We start from the raw sequence: 18710 nt of genomic DNA on the forward strand, positions 1-18710 counted from the left end.
GATGTCATGTGGACCTGTTTGAGAACAGCTTAGGACCCTAAAGAAATGAGACCTATAACTCCTCATAGTTTCTGTAATAAGGACCATCATAAAAATGTAACAGGTAACTAAATGCTAAAGTGTAACAAACACATTTTTGTTAACCATAGGACACTCTTCTAGTTAGACCAAGAAGTTTTCCTTGATCACATTAGATTAAGCAGGCCCTGTTGTTTCCTAGGCTTAAAAGAAAACAGTGGTAGCAACAACATTCATCAGGAGCAGTAGCTCATAGAGCAGAGTGAGATGGAATGCCCATACAAGACATATTCATAGCAAAAGATAACTTGTTTCACACCTTTATTTCTCTACTGTTTTGCAAGAAAATTCCATCTGATGTAACTATGAATATGGAATTAGTGCTGTGAAAATAAAAGGAACAAATAAGCCTGCGTCAAAACCCAAGGAACTGGTTCTCTTTTGCCTTTGTTTCCTGCCTGCAATATCTCAGTGACCCTCTCAACTCTCACTACTAGGCCTAGGAAATGAAAGCAAAATCAATCTATACAATAAAAATTGCCCAAAATGGCAGGAACACTTTTGTATTCCCATCACAACTGATGACCTTTGGTGCATTTAAGTGGGTGATACTATAAAGCAATCTACGCAAACAGTTATGGGGTGGGTGTTGAGTGAAGCTGCCCCTAAGATGTTAAAATTGGAACAGTAGGCTACTAAGCCTGTTGAGATGGTTCCACCATTTATTAAGATCATGACTGGTCTGATTGTGGTCTGAACTCTACTTTCTTGCCTACAACACCCCTGCAACACCATACACACACACATACATACATATAGAAAATTAAGTTACATGAGGCAACTTTAAGATTAACATTAGAACGTGTTAGGCAGTACTTCACCCAGTAGCTCCTATGGTTGTATGGTTAGTGGGAGGCTCAAACAGGGCTAACCTCCTTCATCTCTCACCCAATGGGTCCACTATAGTTAATTTTGGAATAATTTATTGCCCATATAAAAATTGTGCCACATATCACATTTCAAATGTCATAAGCGCACCAAGGCAGAGAGAAAATCAGTCGTTTCTTAGTTTTTTTTATTTCGCTGGAGTTGAAATTTTACATTGGAAATCTTCAAGTTCCCTTTGTCAAACAGAAATTAAACCCTGACTGACCTCTGCACCTACTAAGCCTACTCTAACCCCTAAACTTGAACAGTAAGCAGTGTAATATAAAGTTCTACAACATCATGGGATGATAACTATTATCAAAGGGATGGCTAGGTTAAAGTCTGTGTGTTAGCTAATGATAATTTTTAAAGTTTCTAGAAATCACAAATAAAAATGTTGAGGGTACTAGAGGTGAAAGGTTCTGAATGATAGTGTGACACAAGATCACAACTAAAACTAAGCAGCATCTCATGATTGGTCGCACAGTAATGCTGAATTTCCCTTCTAGCACAAATACAAAAGAATATGTCACTGCCTAAATACGCTTTTCCGAAATCATTACCTGGAAAACTGAGGTGGGTGGGGTGAAATAGAAAATAAACTAGCATCCATCATGAATCCCTTGTTCTTACATAGGATAAATACTGAAGCACAGTGAAATTCTGATTATATTTCCACTTCAGATGACCTCTCGTGTTAGAGGCAGAATGGATCAATGATACATCACCAAGCCATGTCCCACATCTAAGTTCTGTCAAGCACCCTTCCAAACCTTTCCAAAGTAATCCAGTGGAATGAAATAATGTACATTCATATGTATGTCATAGATCTAGTGTTTCTCAACTTGCACTAGAGCGGCAGTGGCTGGATAATGATATATATTGCTAAATGTGTATAGGTGAAAGAGAGAACATGGACAGGATTGTGCATGAAATCTTTTGCATGAAATGTCTTTCACAATCAAATGCTTTTCACTATCAAAATACATCAAAAATGCTACAAGCCAGAAATGCCAAGAATATTGAATGACTTAAACTAGGAGAGCAATTTCTACAGTTATCTCCTCCATGAGATATGCAATGTAGCTGAGGTACAGATCTCAACGTTACATAATATCTCTAACTATGTAATCCGTCTATGTGAATACAGCCTTTCTAAAACCGTGTCAATGTGTTGCTAACTAGTGGTATACCATGTGAAATAATGCAGGTGGTTTAGGGGAGTATGGGTAGATTTATAAAATATAATTGCTTTGCTGGTTCCAAGTCAGGCTACAGGTTTCTTTGTAAGATCAAGTTTCATTTCAATGTATTATTAGACAAGAGCATGCACAATACATGCTGTCTGCCTTCTGCACTACTCTCTGGCACATCACTTGTACAATATATTCATTCTACCAGATTGCACCCCCGGGGGCGGGGAGTGGGGAGGGGGGGGTGTGGCAGTGTCATTTAATCATACTAAAGAAAAATCCATGACAGCAGACAGTGCAATAGTTTTTACACATTTCTCAACAGGTCCCCTAAACACCACAAATTCTGTAAATTGTGCAGATGATTCACATCGTTGTAGAGTTACAACTGAAAAAGGGTATGCATTAAAAGAACTGGGCTTCAGTCCCAAGACTCTATCACCCACAACTTAGGCACCCTTGCGGATCAGCTAGCATCAGAATGGCAAAATCCTGCTCTTACAAGAGAATGCCTTTGCCGGTGTCATTCCTTCTGAAACATGTGGTTCCCATGCCAAACCCTCTGGGTCCCGAATTCAATAATGAAATGTGATCATTCATTAAAATGAAGAAGCTGAACTAAAGGTTTGGAGAAACTCCCAGTTAAGTATCTATTACATAGATATACAGCTACCCTGAAATTATGAAAAAAAAAAGAAGTTATCAAAGTGAATCCAACCAGGAAATATTTGACACCATATGTGACAAACTGCAGGGATGAGGCAGTTGTGAAAAGCTACTGGAAATCATTCCACTCGACTTGTGAATGTGTGTACTGTGCTGGTATTATTGTTGTATATCATAACGACATGTGTAGGTGACTGCTTACAATCCACAGTCTAATGCCTCAAGTGCAGTGATAAAAAGCTGTAATCTCAGTGACAGAAACAGCTTTAAAATTATTGCTTTCCTTCAATCCACATATATTCATGTCCACAAACACTTTTGAGAGCAAGGGCTGAGTGAGAAGATCTACCATAAAAATCTGAGACATCCTATTTATTTTGTTATTGCTAGTCAAATGACACAAGATGATGATGATGATGACGATGGCTTTGTGTTCTGACTACAGATGGTAATAGTTAAGGTCCTGAGATCATGTTATTTTTAAACTGAAGCACTTTCGACTCAACTCTATCAAAGTAGGCAGGTAGGGGTAGTGTACGGTGCAAACATCTGTATCTGCATAACAGTGTGGGGGGAGACTATTGTAAAAATCAATACTACACAATCTAACACAGAGAAGGCAGGGTTGATATTTAGCAAAATGAACAAACAAGTATTAGAGGGCAATGTGCAACAGTAACAACAGTTCCCACTCAGTTCTGCAGAATATCAGCAAAAACCATTTGGCATTCAAACAAACATCGTTAGAAAACTCTGTAAAAACACTGAATCAGTTCATGACCAGAAAGTGGATTATTTGAAATAAAAACAAAGTGCTGGAGAAATTCAGCAGGTCTGGTAGCAACTTTGGAGACAGAAGAGAGTTAGTGTTTTGAGTCCAATATAAACCACGTTCAGAACTGAAAATGGATGGTAAGTGGTTGTATTTATGCTGTAGATGTGGGGAAATCGGGCTGGGAGTGGGAATGGGGGTGCGGGTGGGTGTGGGGGAGGAGGAGCAAATGGGATACACTGGTGGTGTCTAGAGCAAGAGACAAAGCTATAACAGCTGTAAATGTTAGCTATGAAAAGGAGAAAATGGGGCTAGCTTTGCTAAGAACAAAACAAATTAAGTTACAGCCAGGGAAGATCAGGGGATGTCAGAAAAATACAGCACAAGAGACAATGCTCTGAACTCAAAATTGAGTCTAAAAGACTATAAAGCTTGTGTTTAGCTTAATCGGAACACTGCAGCAGGACAAGGTTGTCAATGTCAGCATGGGAGCAAGGTGGTTTATTGAAACAACAAGCAACTGGATGGTTGGGGTCATTCCTACTTTATTCTGTTTCTCTCTCCAGTTGCTGCCAAACCTGCTGAGCTTCTCTAGCCTTTGTTTTTATTCAGATGTCCAGCCCTCTCAGTATTTTGCTTTCATTTACATAAATTATTTGACCTGGTCTTATGTGGAACTCGCACATAATTTCCCTAATAGATCTAATGCTGGTCCCAAATTCAAGAGCCAACCCTGTCAGGTAAACAGTAACTGTCCTGGTACCACAGAAGCAGACAGCTTCTCATGACCTGGGTGGTGGTGGGAGTGTGGAGGCCAGAGGAGAAAGCTCTGAGACTCCCCTTGCCTCTGAAACAGTGACCACCAGGAACACCCAGTGTTCATTGATTATTGATGGCATAAAGGCTGTCCTCTCAGCTTGCCTGTAAGGATCATTCATTGGTGCTTGTTCTGAGGCCCTGTCTGAAATAGATCAGAGGCAAGAGGGTCTGTTTTAAAATTATCCTCTAGCAGCGGTGTACTTGCATATCCAGTAAGTTAAAATTCATTTCTATGCAAAGTTACAAGGAAAAGGCAGCAGATTGACACTAATTTTAACATATTTAGAGAGCCAGTGCAAACATGATGGGCTGAATGGTCTCTTTCTGTACCACAATAACTCTGCGATTCTATGATGTGGAATTTTTTTTCACTCCTGACCTTGACACATGCTCCAATTGCCAAATTCGCCAAAAAGCCATCAACCAAAGGCTTGGTGTGCTGCTACTGAACTAGGGGCACTGTATAAATGCAACTGAAACACAGTCATGTAAAGTAAGTGGGCCACAAAAACTGGTCAAGTTCAAGACTGGAAAGAATTAGAAACAATGAAGAGGGGTCACAAAAATGGTTTCTGAAAATGGTTCAAAGGATAAGCGTTTAAAGTTGTGCGCGTAGACGAGACAAATTGAGATTTCTCCCCTTAGAGCAGTGAAGACTAAGACGAGATTTGCAAGAAATGTTTCGGTGGAATAGTAAATATAAATTGGTTCCAATGACTGAAGATTTGAAAGCCAGCTGACAGAGATTAAAGGCAAAGGAACAACAGGTAATGGGGAACATTTTCTCATGCAGTAACTGGTTAGGATTTAGAATACACTGCCTGATAGACAGGGATTGGTGGACACAGATAAGACTCTAGCCTTCACAATGGAAATGGAAAACACTTCAGAAAATCTGTAGGGAAGCTGGGGAAAGAGAACTGACTGGATTGATCGTGAAAGAGTCATTGCCAGCTCAACGAGCTGGAATGGCCTCCTTCTGTGCTGCATTACTCTTCGATTCTATACAGCTGGAAATAAAGTGGAGTTCAGTCACTCTGTAGTCACGGCTGCTAATCTACTATTAATGTTAAAAGTCATAATCCCATCCTGTACAAGACGAAGCAGCAGGCCTCCATGAGCAGAAAGAAAGAGAACTTTGTTTTGTTAAAAAATTAACTTTTGTGGAATAAAAAGGTGGATTATGAAAACACCCAAGAGATAGTGCACTCCCTCATCGTCTCACTACTGCCCAATTTTACTTCATCATGTACTATAATGTAATTAGGGTCTGGGCAACTATCCTCATGTCTGTTTCTGCAAGACGAGGCACTGAACAGGAGCCACCACTAGAAGGTGTTCAAGACAAAATTATATGTCAATGCTTGTATTCAAATGAGATGTTACAGCAAAACATTTGGAAAAGAAACAACTTTAACTAGGTTTCCACTAACACACAGACCTCAACACCAGCATGAACAAACAAGGCAACAACAGGAGTAAATAAAATGAAACCTTGAACTCATTAAAAGCTTCCACACATTACAGTTTGGGATGTTCATGGAGGACCTTAAAACTCTTCCCTGGCATCTGGTTCTGCATGTTATTTCTCAAAACCACCACTTGCCTGTGGTAGCTTTTATCTGAGACAGTCTGTGTATGGGGAATCCAGCTTTCTCCATGCCCCTTCTATCCATGCAAGTATCAAGCATTCCAACACCAATGGATATAGAGAAATGTTGCCAAGTCAGTTGTGTTGCCATATGATTGAATGGTGAAAACAAGTTTTTTCTTAAAAAAAAAGTTGATTCAGTTCACTAAACAGAGGAGGCAGCAGTTCTACCATTGGGTTATTGGAGACACAATTTAAAAAAAAAGGATCTCTGCTGTGGTCAGGCGCATAGAAGTTTAAATTTAGGAGTGTTGGTCAGTGGCAGAGTGGCAATTCGACAAGATCAGATGAGTGGAGTAAGGAAATAAAGATATGCATTTTACTTTCAAATTTTTGAAGTGTCCTGAGGTTGTCTCATCTTTTCTTTTTGAGGTTGGCAAATCCTCCTGGACACCTGTATTCACCTGCGAGATATTCTCGTGGAGGCAAGGTCCTCATGTCAGTGCATGATGGCTACCAAAATGATGGTGACATTATCCGCAGAGCCCCGGCGGACTGCCTCACTGGCCAGTCTGTTACACGCCGTTTCAAACTGCACGTCCTGCGCGGACTTCCCTGGCCTTGCAGTCAGAGTCTTGTCCTGTGGGTTGACACAAAAACCACCCGACTGAGGTTATTGAGGTTTACAACTCAGGTAAGCAGTTGATACAGACAAGCCCAAGACTAGAAAACTCCTGGGGGGCCAGTTTGGAACCTTCTGTGGATTTGGAGGAGTAGGGTACACACTCGCCAACTGTTACTGCTGGACAAAATGAACCATGCAATTCTGGATGAAAACCCCAGGGGGATCCTCCTCCTTCGGTTGCCTCACCAGAACACCGTGGCTGTGAAATGGATGGAACTTATTACCCTCTTCAAAGGTGTGGCCTTTCTAGAGATTCCTGCCTGTCCAGTGACTCCTGCTGTGCATATGAGGATGCTGGACAAATTCACAATGGGTGTTGGACATAAGGAGTATGTATAACTTTATAAACTAATGTAGAGAGCTAGGTGTCCTTGGAACCCATGTACCTGAAACAGTCAGCCAGAACATTATCCATCTTTTTGTCCCTGCCTTTTCTCATCTCTCCTAGGAAACAACGTGCCAATGGATGGCAGGTGAGGGAAGTCATCAGCAATGTACCCTGTGATTTTTTAAAAAGTATTATATATATGCTAGATTAACGGACAGGAGATTTGTGTAATTTTTCGCGTTGTTTTAACGTGACCGACTTCTGCACAGGAACTTTCAGATTATTGCACTTGCACAGTTTACAGGAAACATTGGTCATGATCTTGGTGGCATGAGGAGCATGGGGCTGGCTCAGTGGAGCAGCTGCTCACTTCTTGCATGTCATTTTGGTATGTTTGTAATAGAAAATGCATGACTCCATTCTGATCACAACGTCTAGGCCAACCCTGTCCACAATTGCCTTTTATAGTGACAGTTGATCCTTTGCAAACACTGTACCAGTAAAATTAATCTTCAACCAAGTTATAAGATGGGATTAATACTGAACAGGCCTGCCTGTTACACACCACGGTGTATCGCCTTTCCCACCGACAGAAATGGAATAAAGATCACCCGTTTACTCTCACCGATTTTCCCCAACTTCACACACCATGGATCAGCTCTCCCTCGGAGAAATGTCACTTGGCAGGCTATGTTCAGCAAGTGTGTCAAGCTTCATTGCATGTTCTTTGATATTTTTATTTCAGTCTTGTTTATGGGAGCCATCAGGCTCTTGCCAAGAGGAATGCTGCAGCTGGATGAGGTAGAATTAAAATGCAATGTGAGTGGGAAGACCCGAGCGGCGGGTTCGGGGAGCACTCGCTGCTCAGTCAGGAAGCGATCTGGCAGTGGCCCAGAAAGGAATGTTGCTGGTGGACTGGGAAAACCTTGTTCTCAGAACACAGCTGAAGCTGTTCAGTAAGCAGTCTAGTGGGATATATACTGAATGGAGGTAAGCTTTACACAATTCACCTAAGGAGAAAACACCACTGATACACCAGCAAACTGTACCTCAAGTATTGCTGAAACAAACAGAACAGCTTCCTCTGGGGTGAACGCTTTGAATAATCCATCACAAGCGAGGAGAATAAACCTGTAAATGAAATAGAGAAAAAAAAAAAAAAAATCACACAATTGTCACAGGAAAGCAGTGCATCAGAAGCAGTGCTGATTTGTATTTGGACTAAAAGCAGCACAGCTCATTTCCCTGCAGCTTACAGTTTCCATGGGTGGTGACACCCTCTCCAGTACCTCAGTCGTGTGGCTACTATTCATGTCTGAGCATTTAGTAGGTGCTAGAAACTGCGCCAAATGTCAGCAAAGCCCAATTTTGCTAAAAAAAAAAACACAAATTGTTGGTGAAATTCAGCAGGTCTGGCAGCATCTGTGGGAAGAAAGCAGAATTAATGTGTGGAGTCCAGTGACTCTTCATCAGAATGGACAGCAGCTCGGAAAAATGGTACTTGTGCTGAAAAAAGGGTTGGGGTGAGGGGATAGGTGGAGATGGAGCCCAGACGGGGAGAGAGAGGGAGAGAGACAGACTGAATAAGTGATAATGAGAGTTGAGAGTAGGAGAAATGGGTAGGCTGACTTTAATGCAACCCATGTCACAAGACTGGATATGGGGGTCCAATTCTGTCTTTTATCTCCACTTCCTACTACAAGAGGCAAATTCCTCAGCCAGGTTTCAACTAGAAATTGGCAATTTGAGAGCCAGGGCTCAATGCAGGACTGTTAGCTGCCCTTTAGTGACTCTCCTCTTAAGTATACCAAACATTTAGAGGAGAAAAATGGAAATGACAATTATTTCACAGCTAATATTAAATGCATCACCTGAATTATTTCAGTCACGAGACATGCAAAAGAATAAGAGACTGCGGCCAACATTTAATGAAGAATTTTGGATGAACTGACAAATTGTGACAATGAAGATTTTAAGGTGGCTATGGAGTGGATGCAGATCTTTAAATATATTTAATGCAGAGGTAGACAGATTCTTGATTACCAAGGGGATTAAAGATTATAGGAATATGTAGGAACATAGAGTTGAAGTTAAAATCAGATCAGCCATGATCTTATTGTATGGCCAAGCGGTCCACTCTTATTCCTTGTTTGTATACCCATTACTGAGGTGTGGAGACGAGCTCACACAGTCAGGCAGCCCTAACCTACTCTATTATTGCCTTCTCTCTCTCTCGTCTCGTGACTGTAAGGAAGATAGTGATGTGGTTAGAAATAGTTATTATCCTGTCACCTCTCTAGAGTATCTCCAATTTGAAGAATTTGTCTCATGTTGTAGGTGAAATTGGAAGAAATAAAGGAAATAGGAACAGCAGTATGCTATTCTGCTCTGCTCCACCATTCAGCATGATCATGGCTGATTATCCTACTCCAGCTTTCGCCCCACACAGTCTGATTCTTTTAGTTGTATGACTGTGCCAATACCTAGCTCTTTTTTGAAGACATTTAATGTTTCGGCCTCAACTGCTTTCTGTGGCAGAGAATTCCACAGTCTCACCACTCTGTGGTGAAAAAATTTCTCTTTAATTCAGTTTTAAATAGCCTACCCTTGCATCCTTAGACTGTGACTCCTGCTTCTGGGCTTCTTATCGGGAGCGTCCTTCCAGTGATTATAAAGTATAGGCTTGTGAGAAACTTTTTTGGTTTCTATGAGATCCACCCCACCCACAATCTTCTAAACTCAAGCCAAAGTTAAGTGATCTGGAGTCTCATCATACATCAGTCCTGTCATCGCAGGAATCAGTCTGGTAAACTTTTGTTGCACTCCCTCCACAGCCAGAACATTCTCCTCAGATAAGGAGACGAAAACTGCACACAATACCGCAGGTGTGGTCTCACCAGGGTCTGTACAATTGCAGTAAATCATCAAGCTACGAAGACCAACATACCATTTGCCATCATCACTGCCCACCACACCTGCATGCTTACTTTCAGTGACTGGTTGAAAAGGACAACCAGGTGTCGTTGCACATTCCCTTTTCCCAAACTATTGCCAGATAATAAGCCACCTTCCTGTTTCTGTGGATGACCTCACATTTATCAACATTCACTCAACTTGTCCAAATCACAGTGAATCTCTGCAACTCCGTCGTTCACCTTCCAACCCAGCCTTGTGCTGTCTGCAATCTTGGAGACATTATATTTAGTTTTGTCATCTAAATCATTAAGATATATTGTGAACAGCTGAGGTCCAAGCACTGATCCCTTCAATACTTCACTGTTCACTGATTGTCACTTAGAAAATGACGCGTTTATTCCTATTTTGTTTCCTGTCTGTCAGCCAATCTCCATCCATGTCAGTTAAGTAAATTCACCAAAGTCCCAGAGGACTATAGGGCTGGTTGTACTCTATTGGTACCCTGTCAATATACAGGTTGGTACACTACCCTCAATCCCGTGCACTTTTAATTTTACATGCTAATCTCTTAATTAGAGCCTTATTGTCTGAAATTTAAAGTAAATCACATCCCCTGCTTCCCACTTATCAACTTTATAGTTTTAGCCTCAAAATATTCTAATAGGTTTGTCGAGCATAACTTTCCTTTCATAAATTCATGCTGACTCTGTCCAATCCTGCTACTGTTTTCAAATGCTGTTCTATTTTCAAAAGGGCAGTACTGGCCTAGCCTGATGCATGGCACAGTTGCCACTTACACTGTCGTATTTGCAATTCAATTGATGAGCCATTTCATATTTTTTGTGCAACCATTCCTTCTTCGACAGCATGGTGAACATCAAAGTAAGGAGATAATAACGGAAGCATACAGTGCAGAAGAGGCCCTTTGTCTTATCAAGTCTGCACTGTCAAAAAAATTCTTAAGTCTACATCAGTTCCACTCTCCAGCACTTGGCCCATAGCTTTAAATTTCATGATATTTGAAATGCTCATCCAAGTACTTTTTAAAAGATTGACGATGACATCATTGTCGGTAGCCAAGCTGGATGCTTTATGGCTGGTAAACTGATTTTTTAAGTTAAAATCGTGTGAACAGAATTACATACATTCAACAGCTAAGTTTAGGAATTTGACGATTGGTTTATATTCTGAATTGTCTCAAGTTTGGTAATGGACCACATCCCATATCAAGCTTCGGCCGTGCCTCCCATCCCTTGCCCCTGTGTAATTTGAACAGCCATTTCCTCGATATGCAATCTAGTCAATCTGAAACAGCAGTCACTGAAACATCAACAGGCTCCCGCCACAGCAGGGCGTAAGATGGTTATCTGGTGCTGCCTCGCAAGCAGGTGAATGAGTCCCATATTTACACTTTAATGCTAAACCCAACTGAATGAACAGCAGAAATAGACATTTGTTGAGCCTGTCACTGCACATCACATGCTGTCATGAGGAAACCCACAACAACTTGATGAGCATAACAAGGTGAGGAAATACGGGCCACGCTGATGTCTGGTTGAGACAGGCAAGATAAGGTAGGGCTCCCATCCATTCTCACTCCTTTTCCCCTTTCCTCTGATACAGATGAAGTATCTGCTGATATGACAAATACTCAATGAATATGCTATGATGCTGTAGCCACAATTTATAAAAGGGACTAGGAATTTAATTTTAAAAATGGTTGGTTTATTTTCCTTTCAGCTCCTTCCAGACTCTTGTTGCAGTGTCCTGGGAATCAGCGCCCCTCTTGTAACTCACATAAATTGTATCCTTCACACTTGGGCCTAGCATGATTTGACTGTATCTAGGTTAACAGGCTAGTGTACTGCAGTAGCTGTAGCCCAAGGTTGGGAGTTCAACCCTCAAGGCAACTGGTTAAAATGAAACAAAAACAGAAATTGCTGAAAAGTTCAGCAGGTCTGGCTGCATCAGTGAAGAAAAACCAAACTTGACATTCCTCAGAAGGGTCAGACCTGCTGAGCCTTTCCAGCAACTTCTGCTTTTGTTTCTGATATACAGTAACCGCAGTTATTTTGTTTTATATATTGTAAAAATGAAATCAATAAATTAGGCCATTTCTAGGCTGACGCGTGAAGGAAAATGCTGCATCTATCGGAGACCTCTTCCATGCTACTAAGACAGTAATTTTTAAAAAATTTTTTTAAAGTTGTGGGTTGAAGTGAGAAAACTCTGGTTTTAAAACAGTTCTTTCGAGGATTGCTGCATGTTGTGAAAAGTAAATAACTTATGACACTGATGGTAAACATTGTGCCAACAGCAATGTACTGACCACCATAATGTTCATAAAGATCATCTCTGCAACACAAGAACAGGAACCACTGAACTGCCTTCAGCCTTCCTTCACCCATAACCTATTTTTCCATGAGTGTGTAATAAAAGGGTGGGGGGCAGTTTATAAGAGGATTAGAGTTTTAATTTGCAGTGATATATGGCAACAGTTTATAACTGTTTACTTGTAGCTAGAGTCTAATTACTTCTAACACCTGGATCTGAAAATCAAGTAAATTGGGAAATTTTGTGTACTTATTTTAAAATCTTTGACTTTTGTGACGACTCTTTGAGGTAGTGCACTGGAAATCGAGCCCCACTATTCCTGGAGTTGTGACGCCACTCTTACCTGGTCTGACCTACATGTGAATCCACACCAGCCTGAACAGCTTAATGACCTTGCTAAGTCTCCAGCAAACCATTTAGCAGTATAAAAAAAAACCAATAGGATGAATGTTAAATATGATCCCGACATCTTGCAAAGTAGTATTTTTTTAAAAACCCTGTCCTATGGAAGAATTAAGTGATTAGTACTCAAAACCAGGAATCTAGTTTCGTTGCTAATTTTTTTCTTGAGTCTGAAAGACATTGAAGCCAATTGTAGTAGCTCAGGGGGTGGCACGATGGCTCAGTGGTTAGCACTGCTACCTCACAGCGCCAGGGACCTGGGTTTGATTCCACCCTCAGGCGACTGTCTGTGTGGAGTTTGCATATTCTCCCCGTGTCTGTGTGGGTTTCCACCAGGTGCTCAGGTTTCCTCCCACAGTCCAAAGATGTGCCAGTTAGGTGGATTGGCTATGCCAAATTACTGAGTGTTCAGGGATGCCTAGGTGAGGTGCATTAGCCATGGAAAATGCAGGGTTACAGGGACAGGCTAGGGGGATGCATCTAGGTGGGATGCTCTTCAGAGGGTTGGTGTGGACTTTTTGGGCTGAATGTAGGGATTCTATTCTATTCTACTCTACTGATATTCATGCGAGTTAATTTAGGAAATTTCAAGAAATGACTCCAAGACCTCTTTAGTGATTAATCAATTTAAAAGAAAAAATCCTCCCCTCCAAGTTACTTTTGTTGTTTTGGCTTCCCTGCATGGTGTATAATCCCTAGCTGGCAGCCTTGAACAGTTGGCTGCTTTTCCTTAATTTAAATAGTCATTGCCTGGCAGCTAGGTGGACCAAAATTACCTATCACGTCACTTCAGCTTTCAAGTTCTGTCTGTCCTGTTGCAAGTTGGCTTAGGTTGTTTCATTACTAAATGAATTGTGAATAAAGCTAATCATCAGCAAATGAGCCTCCCAGCTTGATGGCAGAAGAATTGTCATTAACGAAGCAACCAAGCATGGTGAGACTTAAACAATTCACTGAAGAACTCCAAAACTAATCTTCTGGAATTATGATTAGCCTCTGATAACAATGACAATCTTCCTTCATGTCAGGTATGATTCCAGTCTTTGGAAGATTTGACTTTAGTTTTTCTAAGGCTGTCTTAATATTAAGGGCAACTACTCTTGCCCACTCTTCTGCCATTTTGCTCTTGCATCAGTTTATGGATCAATATCTTACTTATATCTGGACAAAAACAATTCTTGGGGAATCCAAACTGAGTTTTTACTGACAAGGGTATTGGTGAGTGGGTGTTGTTTATGATATCAGATTGGGAAATGAACCAAGGACAGTAATTGGCCAGCTTAGACCAAGCTTATTCTTCATGGTTGAACATGTCTGGGCAATCCACCATCATGCTGGGGAGATGCCAATGTCATAGTTGTACTTAAAAAGCTTGGCTAAGGTACATTGCGTGTATACAAGTCTAAGTACTATCACCAGGAGATTGTCAGGGTGCCAAAAGCAATTCCTTCGAATACTGTGGAGTTTAACACGCAAATGCAAAGGAAAAGGCTGAAAAGATCATAGGCATTATTAGCCTAGAATGCCCACCTCGGCAACCGATCCTGCTTGGCCTTCTCCCATCAACACAAAGTTGCTAGTGCCCTGTCAATTTGGAATAGTCCATGTGACATTAGGAGATGATTGGCTTTGCAAATGCCCATTACTCATCCATACGTATTCTTTTTCTTCTGACTTGGCATTCTAAACTACTGGGTGTGATTCAAGATGGAGCAAGCAGTGAATTCACTAACAACCTGCATTGCCCGAAGTGTGAAATTCACAAAAACTGACTGTGAAATATGTACCCAACATTTGAGTAAACCTGTGATTTTGTTTGTCTGATTAGGAAGGCTGTTATAACTCAGTGAAATGGTAAGTTTTTTTTTTATGATAACGACTAATCGAGCCAGCTGCATTCTGCTTTCATTTAGGGTTGTTTGAAACCCCTTTTGCTTATGTAGTCTTTTGATGGCTCCAACTCTACAATGATTGTTTTACTTCCTTCAAAATTGATCCTTCAACCAAATAACTAATTACTGCCTTTTGGAGGGATGGTTTATGACTCAGGAATTCTGTTCTTGCACTTGATGCAGGCACTTACTTGGGGAGGCAATGGCCTAGTAGTATTATGCCGAATCTATTAATTCAGAAACTCAGATAATGTTCCTTCAGGGAAGGATATCTGCCATCCTCACCTGGTCCGGCCTACATGTGACTCCAGACCGACAATGTGGTTGATTCTCAACTGAAGCGGCCTAGCAAGCCACTCAGTTGTGGTGACAATTGCGACAAAGTCTCAACAAAGAACTGAAACCAGACAGACCACCCGGCACTGATCTATACACCAAAAGTGACAATGGCAGAAACATCAAGGAGGATTTTACAGGTTTGACAGAGCTAACATCTCGGGACTAGTGCCAGAATTGGGAGAGCTGTCTCAGACTAATCAAGCAATAGCCTGACATCGTCATACTCATGGAATCATATCTTACAGGCAACATCACACCCACAGGGCAGACCCAGCAAAGTCTACGGTGCAGCGGCATACACAGTCAGGAGGGAGATGCCTTTGAAGTCCTCAACATTGACTTCATACCCCATGAAACCTCCTGCTGATTACCACGTACTGTTCTCTCTCGGCTGATGAATCGGTACTCCTCCACGTTGGACAACACTCAGACGAAGCACTGAGGATGGCAAGGGTGCAAAATGTACTCTGGGTGAGGGATTTCAAAGTCCATTGCCAAGAGTGGCTCAGCAGCAGTACTACTGATTGAGCTGGTCTGGTCCTAAAGGACATAGCTGCTAGACTTGGGCTAAGGCAGATGTTAAGGGAACCAACAAGAGTTAAAAACATACTTGACCTCAACCTTACCAATCCGCCAGTTGTAGATGTATCTGTCTACGACAGTATCGGTAAGAGAGACCACCACACAGTCCCTGTTAAGACAAAGTCCCACCTTCATATTGAGAAAACCCTCTATTGTGTTGTGTGGCACTATCACCATGCTAAATGGGAAACATCTCTGAACAGATCTAGCAACTCAAGACGGAGCATCCATGAGGCACTGTGGGCCATCAACAGCAGCAGAATTGTATTCCAGCACAATCTGTGAGCTCATAGCTCAGGACATCCACCACTCAACCATTACCATCAAGCCAGGGGATCAACCCTGGCTCAATAGAGAGTGCAGAAGGGCATACCAGGAACAGCAATAGGCCTACCTAAAAATGAGGTCTCAACATGATGAAGCTACCAAACAGAACTACTTGGATGCGAAATAGCATAAGTAGCAAATGAGACAATGCTAAGCAATCCCACAAACAATTGATCAGATCTAAGCTCTGCAGTTCTGCCACATCCAGTCGTGAACGGTGGGGGACAATTAAACAACTGACTGGAGGAGGCGGCTCCACAAATATCCCCATCCTCAATGATGGAAGAGACCAGCACATCAGTGCAAAAGATAAGGCTGAAGCATTCACGGCAATCTTCAGGCAGAAGTGCCAAATGGATGATCCATCTTGGCCTCCTCCAGTGGTCCCCAGCATTACAGATACCAGTCTTCAGCCAATCCGGTTCACTCCACATGATATCAAGAAACAGTTGAAGGCACTGGATACTGAGAAGGCTATGGGCCCTGACAACATTCCTGTAATAGTACTGAAGACTTGTGCTCCAGAACTTGCCACTCCCCTAGCCAAGCTGTTTCAGTACAGTGAACAATACTGGCATGTACTCAACAAATGTGGAAAATTGCCCAGGTATATCCTGCTCACCAAAAGCAGGATAAATTTAACCCAGCCTATTACTGTCCCATTATTGTACTGTCATGATGAAAGATGTCATCAACAGTGCTATCAAGCAGCATCTGCTCAGTAATAACCTGCCAGGGCCACTCAGCTCCCGACCTCATTACAGCCTTGGTTCCAATATGGACAAAACAGCTGAATTTCAGAGGGGAGGTGAGAGTCACAGCCCTTGATATTAAGGCCACATTTGACAGAGTGTGGTACTAAAGAGCCCTAGCAAAACTGGAATCAATGGGCATCAGGAGCAAATTCTCTGCTGGTTGGAGTCATACCTGACACACAAGAAGATGGTTGTGATTATCAGAGGTCACCCTTCTCAGCACCAGGGCATCTCTGCAGGATTCCTCAGGGTAGCATCCTAGGCCCAACCATCTTCAGCTGTTTCATCATTGACCTTCCCTAAGTTCAGAAGTGGGGATATTCGCCAATGATTGCACAAATGTTCAGCACCATTCGAGACTCGTTAGACACAGAAGCAACCCAAAATCTGGACAATATCCAGGTTTGGACTGACAAGTGACAAGTGGCAAGTAACAAGTAACATTTGTGCCACACAAATGCCAGGCAATGACCACTTCCAATAAGAGACAACCTAATCATCACCCATTAATGTTCAGTAGTGTTACTGTCACTGAGTCCCTCAATATCAACATCTTGGGGGTTACTATTGACCAGAAACTCAAACTGGATGCACCATTCAAATAAAATGACGAAAAAAAGCAGGTAAGGGGCTAGGAATACTGTGGCAAGTAACTTCCCTCCCAAAGCCTGTCCATCATCTATACAGCACAAGTCAGAAGTGTGATGGACTACTCCCCACTTGCCTGGATGGGTGCAGCTCCAAAAACACTCAAGAAGCTCAACACCACCCAAGTTAAAGAAGCCTGCTTGATTGGCACCAAATCCACAAGCATTCACTCCCTCTACCACTTTTGCTCAGTAGCAGCAGTGTATACTATCTACAAGATGCATTGCAGAATTCAAAAGATCCTTAGAGAGTACCTCCTAAACCCATAACTACGACCATCTAGAAGGTCAAGGACAGCAGATAAATGAGAATACCACCTTCAAAGTTCCCCTCCAAGACAACTCACCACCCTGAGTTGGAAATATATCACCATTCCTTCACTGTTGCAGTGTCAAAATCCTGGAATTCCCTCCCTAAAGGCATTGTGAGTCTGCCTATAGCACAGGGACTGCTGTAGTTCAAGGCAGCAGCTCACTACTACCTTCTCAAGGGCAACTAGGGACCAGCAATACACGCTGGGAAGCCAGCAATGCCTACATCCATGAACGAATAAATTTAAATAAAAACATTATTAGGAATTTTATTTTTTTGTGAGGTTTAAATATTTTATGATCTTACTATCAAAAACAGCACACTTCTTATGTGCAGATACAAATCAAATGGTGGATGTTATCTTGGATCACCTGAGCTACTGGTATGTCTGGGGTTGAAACATTAACGTCTTATTAGTCATGGTGTCGATTAGATACAAGGTGATTATTATTCCATTTTTAAATGAGCTGTAGCCATCCCATTTATGTATGAAGTGTTCAGGCAAGCAACTGCTGATAATCCAAACTCTATGGAATAAAGGAGTCAAAACCACACTAAAATAAACTTCCAGCCTAGAAAATATTTTTGGTAAAGGAAAGTTTGTGCATGAAATGTATCCATTGATGATTTAGGACTGTGTAGTCAGTAGGTCAGGCAATAAGATCATAAGAACAGGAGTAGACTATGCCTGCTGTGCCATTACAGGCATAAGATCATGCATAATCCTATTGGTCCCAACTCCACTCTCATACCTGCCCCGATTATCCCATCTGTCTATCAACAATAGAACAAACTTTGAACAAGAGAATTTCAAAAACTAACCAATCTCTTGGAGATGAACTTCCTCCTCAATTCCATCTTCAATTGGAGACCCCTTATTTTAAAGCATATTCTCTTAGCTCTAGATTGCTTTACTTCAGAAAACACCCTTCTCACCATCTACTCTAAGCTCCTACAGAATCTTACTGAAACAGAAAAGATCATCTCTCACCCTTCTAAACCTCAATGGATACAAGCCCAACCTGTTTAACATTTCCTCAGAGTACAACTTTCCATCCTAGGAATCAGTCAAGTGAAGCTTCTCTGAACTGCCTACACTACGGTATATCCTTCCTAAAGTGAGGTGTCTTGAACTGTCCATGGTTTACTAGGTGCAGCCTCAACAATGCCCTGTACTGCTACTTTTATCCCCATTTTTCAACTG

General features: G+C 41.7%; 1 protein-coding gene across 3 annotated transcripts in view; it reads right to left on the reverse strand.

The window, feature by feature from the left end:
- The window catches only part of LOC109913485 (integrin-linked kinase-associated serine/threonine phosphatase), a 57954-nt gene that overhangs the window by 6659 nt on the left and 32585 nt on the right, over positions 1 to 18710 (reverse strand). For 2 of the 3 annotated variants that reach the window (XM_020513001.2, XM_048604281.1), the window contains 2 exons: positions 8049 to 8130; positions 1077 to 6626 (listed from right to left, as the gene is read on the reverse strand). In XM_020513001.2, coding sequence (XP_020368590.1) covers positions 6486 to 6626; positions 8049 to 8130 — 223 coding nt within the window. In that variant the 3' untranslated portion in view covers positions 1077 to 6485. Of the gene's footprint in view, positions 1 to 1076; positions 6627 to 8048; positions 8131 to 18710 lie in introns of those variants that run through there. The other variant, XM_048604279.1, reaches the window with a different exon arrangement.

The sequence above is a fragment of the Rhincodon typus genome, chromosome 13 (assembly GCF_021869965.1).
Source record: "Rhincodon typus isolate 14 chromosome 13, sRhiTyp1.1, whole genome shotgun sequence".
Classification (NCBI taxonomy): Eukaryota; Metazoa; Chordata; class Chondrichthyes; order Orectolobiformes; family Rhincodontidae; genus Rhincodon; species Rhincodon typus.